This window comes from Elaeis guineensis, chromosome 11, assembly GCF_000442705.2.
Source record: "Elaeis guineensis isolate ETL-2024a chromosome 11, EG11, whole genome shotgun sequence".
In the NCBI taxonomy this organism is placed as follows: domain Eukaryota; kingdom Viridiplantae; phylum Streptophyta; class Magnoliopsida; order Arecales; family Arecaceae; genus Elaeis; species Elaeis guineensis.
The window spans coordinates 2,617,913-2,624,530 of NC_026003.2; the positions used below are offsets into that span (position 1 = coordinate 2,617,913).

The following is a 6,618-nucleotide window of genomic DNA, read 5'->3' on the forward strand; positions in this document are numbered from 1 at the left end:
CTAGGCTTCGAGATCCGGTGGGAAGAGATTGGGAGCGTTCGATCGAATGGCGTCCGTTGAAACGAGGTCGCGGAGGGCACCAAGCTCGAAGAAGGCCAAGCCAGAGAGGTCCAGGGTGAAACCGCGCGGGCCACCCCGGCTCCAGTCCACTAAATCGCTTCACCAAGATTTTAGTTCACCAGTGGCTCCATGCCTTGCTCCATGGAGGAAGCCGGTGACAAAAAGGAATTGAAGGAATCGATGACGAATCTTCCTTCTTTGGATGAAGAGGACAAGGGGAATTTCCAGGCGAATGATGAGTCGCCGTACAGTTCGAGGACGACTTCCTGGGAGGACAAATCTCTGGAAGGAGAGGGAGATGGGTGAATCCGGGGATGTGACTTCTAGATTGCCCGTCATCTCTCCGTCGCGGATCACTCCAGATGGAGCGATACCAGTTCTTATGGCGCGAAAAAAGGTAAGTCTTTCGTTCTTCTTTTGTTTAGAAATCACTCCTTCATGAGGGCGAGACCGATTAGTTGGAGGTATGTTGTGTTAATTTCCTTGCAAGAATTAAATTTACACCACTGTTACCATTCTCTGGACGTGTTTTCGCAACCTTAAAATTGGGCTTATTAAGAGAACATATGTTTTATTCATCGGAAAAACAGAAAATGCAGGGGCATGCATATATTGCCTCGGAAATGACTAAATTGCGATTTTGATGGATTTGAATGACAATTTTCTTATTTATATAATGTATGACTTACATTGTACTTGTGATTGGGAAATCTACTTTAATTTAATTAGCTAGAGCTGACCCAAAAAAAAAGAAAAAAAACCAGCCTTTTTCCAGTTTACCCAATTGTCCATCATTGGTAGAGGAATTATAGTCATTAGTTATCTCACTCTTGTTCGTCCTTGTTTTAGCTCGTTCATTACGCATTGGCTCTGTTCCCTGTTCACCTGTATCAGATTTCTTAATGTCGAGTTTATCTGGAAATTTCCTCTGCACGTGACTTGATTCATTCTTGATGTGCTCTACTTTCTTTTGGAGGGATTCACAAGTTACCTATAGCAAATTGTGCTGTGAACCATGCCCATCCATTTAACTTCACTCTAAGGGGCTGTTAGTACTCTTCTACCTCATGAGCCATGCACAGCCGTCCATCAGTGATCTTCTGCATTGTACTATAGCCTTATTATTTGAGGTTCTAGCTTGTGGATTTTTTGTCTTCTTTTAACTGTTGGCCTTTGCTTATCAAGTATCAGCTAATCTTCCAATTTTTTTTCGAAAAGTGACACTGTGGAGAATTATTCTGGGATTGGTTTTCTACGTACCCACTTCTTGCTAACCAATAAGAAAACAGCACGTCTCCTTAGGATAATGTTTCTTAACTCTGACAATGACTGTACCCACTCTTTGAGAGTCATAATAGATGCTTTGGGATTTCTTTTTGCTTGTATTCTTTATCTAACATCCCATGAAACCGGTTGCTGAGTTGTATTTCATATGTTTCTGAGGTTAGAACTTCTTGGTCACTTAGGAGTTGGTTTAAGGTCTTACCCTCCACATTGGGTTACTATTGGTCTTAAGGCTAGAACTTTGTTTATAAGTAACCTGAGAACCATTCAGTTTGTTCAGTATCCACTGTGCTCCATGCTTTGAGAATCATATTGGTTAGGCTGTTCAATTTGTTCAGTATCCACTGTGCTCCATGCTTTGAGAATCATATTGGTCAGGCTGTTCAATTAGTGAATGAGCCAAATTTTCCAACTCATGTTCTTGGAAGCAAGTTATAGACAGACCTGAAGTTTTTCTGAAAGTAGGATACTAAGGATAGTGCACGTAATAATACATATCTTTTACAATCGGAAATATGGAGCCTTAATCCTAGCTTGGACATTGCTTGGAGCATACTAGCAGAAGTCATAAACTATTTCTCCTTGAGACTTTCCATATTGGGAAGCCTCTTAATCGCAGGAGTGTTGCATTCTCATGATATGTCATTTATAGTCTCATCACATTTATGCATTGGTTTCCTGCAAAAGTTAAATTCGGGAACATGTATTTGTAATTGACAGCTTAAACATGACTGTTAAATGTTGAACTTGATAACTTCATAGTCCAATATTCCTTATACTTTTGTAAGTTCAAGGTGATGATCATGTTTGTTAGAATTGTCAGGTTGTGTGCTGGATGATGGTCTCTTGCATTTGCCTGTCACTTTCAGTTGTACGTGTCTTTTCAGGAGAAAAAAAGGAAAATTTGGGGGTCTGGAAGAAAAGGATAAACATGTCAAAGTCCCTTTTTAAAAATAAGGAAAAAAGTATTTCTCCTTAAGATGCTGTTCTGAGCTTTAGTAATGACTGCACCCACTTTTTGAGAGTAATCCTTGTAATAAATATTTCAGATTTCCTTTTGTTTCTCACTCTTTATTCAAATCCCTCAGGACCAGTTGCCGGAGTGGCACTTTGATATGTTTTGAGGTCAGAACTTCTTCTTTCAGGAGTTGGATTAAGGTCTTTACCCCACTCCCCATTAAATATTAACTCTAAGACATCATGTATGAACTACTTGAGAAAGTCTGTTTAATATCTACCATGATCCATAGTTTAGCTATCACATTTTGGCCAGGTTGGACCATTTTTGCATGAATCCAAATTTTCCATGGAGTTTTCTTCTGAAGCAAGCCATGGAATATAGATAGAGCTGCAATGTCTTGATAATAGGATGATACATGTAAAATACATTTCTCTACAACCGGATAAGTATGTTCTGAAGCCTGACTCGGACATCATAGCTTAGAGCATCCCGAAAGAAGTGATAAGTAATTCTCCTTAAGGCGTTCACATTCAAATGCCTTTTAGTTGTTCTATGCCTCAATTTTGCTGCCGCTATTCCATTTGTAGTCCCGTCATTTTTATGCATCAGTTTTTCTGAATTGATTTGTGGGGACCATTTTTGTATCTTCAGCTGAATATGAATTTAAGGGCTACATTTGATTATTAGATTAATCCGATTTTCCTTGTACTTTTCAGAAGCTCAACGATGATTCTGTTTCATAAGAATTAGAGTTGTCAGGTTTTACCGGCATAATCTCTTGCATGGTTGGTCTTTATATTAGAAAAAATTATCATTTCTCCCATGCCATAATGAATAACACTTAGAGTTGTTGCAAATAAGACCTCTCCTCATACTTTAAATTTTACATTTGTTATTTCTGCATAATCTTCAATGGGCAAATTTGTTGCAGGATATTTGAATAAAGAAACATTGTATTGTCAAACTGCTACATATAATTTTGTAAGACTCTTCTGATAAGAAAATGGCTTCTGGAAGTTATGGTTTCTTATGTTGCTTTCTTGTATAATATTTTAGTTTAGATTCCTACCAATATTGGGTACATTTTTTTTTCAAAAAAATAACTGCTGCTGTTGGTAAGATATTATCCACACACTGTCTATTGATTGTAAGACCTACATGTTAAAGTTTATTGTTTCAGAAGGTTCAAGCTTGGTGCCAACTTGCAAATGGTGATTGGGCATTAGGGGAAGATACTGTCAACTTCTGGGGCAGAATCTCTTATATCTCTTCCTGAGGGTGAAGTAAGCTTTTCTAATCCAAATATTTTAAGAAAACTATTGCTTTCTCTTTTACAATGTTCTAGCTTGTCATTCTAAATTTGCAGTTGAAGGTTTTAAAGCTGAACACTGAGAGTCTGTTACCTGCAAACCCTGAAATTCTTGATGGTGTGGATGATCTTATGCAACTCAGTTATTTAAATGAACCATCAGTATTATACAACCTGCAATATAGATATTCACGAGATATAATATATGTGAGTACTTTCATTAAGTCATGCTCCCTGTAGATTTGAAATCTGAGTGCTTTCATTAATTCATGCTCTCTGTACATTTTAGGGTTTTTCTCATTATAAATTTTCTTGACACATAAAAATCTTCTCATCTTGCAATTAGACTAAAGCAGGACCAGTTTTGGTTGCTATCAACCCATTTAAAGAAATAAATCTTTACGGAAAACATCTCATTGAAGCATATAAGCGAAAAGCTATTGACAGTCCACATGTTTATGCAATAGCAGATACAGCTATTAGCGAAATGATAAGAGGTAATTTATCTCAAGTAAGCATTTTGTGTCATAAGTACACCATGTAACTTACTAACATATTTGGCCACATCGAGCTTTGACTTTGATTTTCTTCTTTCCCCCTAACTGCAGATGAAGTTAATCAATCGATTATTATAAGGTCAGTAGTTCTTTGTCCAGTTCTTTGATAAATGCAGATCATGGACATGAAGTTACTTTTTCAGTATTCTTTTGATAAATATTGCATTTTTCTCCTTTCACTTTTTCTGTTGCTTTTTGTTGGAATAGGTGATATTATGTCATATATAAGATGATGTTTGTTTCAAGTGAAAGCTGGGACTTCTTCCTCTGTTTGCATGATATTGAACTGAGCAAATTATCAAAAAGAATAACAGAGTCGTTCTTTTCATATCACTAGAAGAGTGGACTGACTAAGAAAGAAAACTAAATAGCTCATTATATGAAACTAAAAGGGACACAGAAAGTAGATGTTCTTAGTTGTCTTTTCTGCCATTGAGATCTTATCTTTTGCCTGTTTGTGTGCCTTATGATTGTTCTTTCCCAGCACTTTTTTGTATACAGAGGTGATTAGAATAGGATAATATGCAAGTAAAATGATAAACATTGCAGAGATTGCGGCATCTTTGATAAAAAATCAGTAGGCTGATACAAATTATAAATCATGTCATCGTAATTTTTCTGTCAGCCATTTATTTAGTGGTGGTTTATACATCTGATTAATTTGTCATTTCTGAATTTGTATTTCTTGTTCAATTCTTTAAATAATAACATCTTGAACCTAATTTCAGATTCTTTATCAGTTTCTGTCTTACAACTGTAGGAGGAGATTATGGCCTATCACTGATTGTAGTGCGATGCATCCTAGATGAAAATATTAGGTTATTTAGGAATATAGAAGTTGCTCAAATTATATAGGTGACATGCAGATGTTGCACATGTAATATCTGCATTATAAATATGCTCAATATTACCATTAGAAAGTCAGCATCATGACTTAATGGATGCTTCTGGTTACTTTACTTTTTTACTCTTTGAGAAAGAGCAGTAATTGAGCCATGAGATACTTGTGGAATCAAAATTCCTTTTTTGGAGTTGAATAAACTTAATGAATATCAAAGATCTTTTTTGTTTTTCCCTTTTACGGTAAGGAGTTCCTTCTAGTTTCTAAAGCAGGGAGGAAAAATATGTGAAAGAAGAAGAACACTGGTTAAAAGTATTACCATGATTGATTTATTCCAACTAAAAGTTTTTGTATCATTATTCTGAGAATCTGTTGTCTTCTTTCTGTTCCTTGCGTGGTATTTGCTAAATGTTTCAATTTCAGGAGTGAATTTAATGAAGTAAATTCTTGTACTCTTAAAGCACTAACTGTGGTCTTCTTTCTAGTGGTGAGAGTGGAGCAGGAAAACTGAAACAGCAAAAATTGCTATGCAATATTTGGCTGCTCTTGGAGGGGGTAGTGGCATAGAATATGAAATCTTGCAGACAAATCCCATACTAGAAGCATTTGGCAATGCAAAAACATCAAGAAATGACAATTCCAGTCGCTTTGTGAGTTATTTAGTTCAATGATTTTTACTCTTGTTAGTCACCATATATTTGTAACATTCCATGCCTTCAATTTCTCTTAAATATGTGAATTAGGTAGATAGCTTTTGAAATCTGCCACTTCATAGTCTTTGAAATTGCTATTTCTGTGTGGAGAACATTCATATTAAAATTTGAAACCATTTTATATGTTTTATTAAATCCTGGTATCTAACTTCAGGGCAAGCTGATTGAAATTCATTTCAGCATGACTGGGAAAATTTCTGGTGCCAAGATTCAAACATGTAAGTGGAATGTTCTTTGAATCACTTTGTTTTCCTTGCAGAATATATTTTCTTTCATTTTTTCCAATCTGACATTGATTGTTGCACCCTTCTATTGTTTCTGCCTGCTCAACTTCTATGTGTGGACAGTTTTACTTGAGAAGGTACTTTTATCTATCTGGTGAGATGATCCTTACTAGTTTTGCGCTTTCTGTCCCATGATCTATTTTAATTTTTATATGCTATATGCAGTCAAGAGTTGTTCAATGTGCCATTGGGGAGCGGTCGTATCACATCTTTTATCAACTGTGTGCTGGAGCTTCATTATCTCTTAGAGGTATAATATCTCCATTCATTTTTTTGCCTCCATCTATGTCTTGGTGTAGTTTTCTTGACTTCCATTGGACTGCTCCATAGTTGTTGCTGGCTATTTCGAGTTGGAATTATAGCTGTGACACATGAAAATTTTCGCCTATAAGGAATGTGGGATATCACTAAAATTTGATTAAATATCTTTTAATGAGAAAGGTTATCTTTTATAATGACCCTACTGCAAATGTGGTCAAGCTTGGTATACTCACCAAACTGCGTCAGATGACTTTGATTTACATATGCAACATAGCCTTTTCTTGACTTTTGTTTGCATACAATCATCATGAAGGTCATGGATAGTGATGATGCTGATTCCATGTGTCT

The 6,618-nt window shown here is 36.1% G+C and overlaps 1 protein-coding gene across 1 annotated transcript; it reads left to right on the forward strand.

Annotated features, from left to right (window-relative positions):
• The first annotated feature begins 358 nt into the window (after window positions 1–358).
• LOC140852542 (myosin-1-like) lies at window positions 359–6,095 on the forward strand. The gene is made up of 8 exons (XM_073245893.1): window positions 359–457; window positions 3,532–3,588; window positions 3,678–3,821; window positions 3,961–4,111; window positions 4,223–4,250; window positions 5,498–5,662; window positions 5,880–5,943; window positions 6,073–6,095. The coding sequence occupies exons 1-6, from the start codon at window positions 359–361 to the stop codon at window positions 5,577–5,579; spliced, it is 561 nt and encodes a 186-aa protein (XP_073101994.1). The 3' UTR covers window positions 5,580–5,662; window positions 5,880–5,943; window positions 6,073–6,095.
• Window positions 6,096–6,618: the final 523 nt, after the last annotated feature.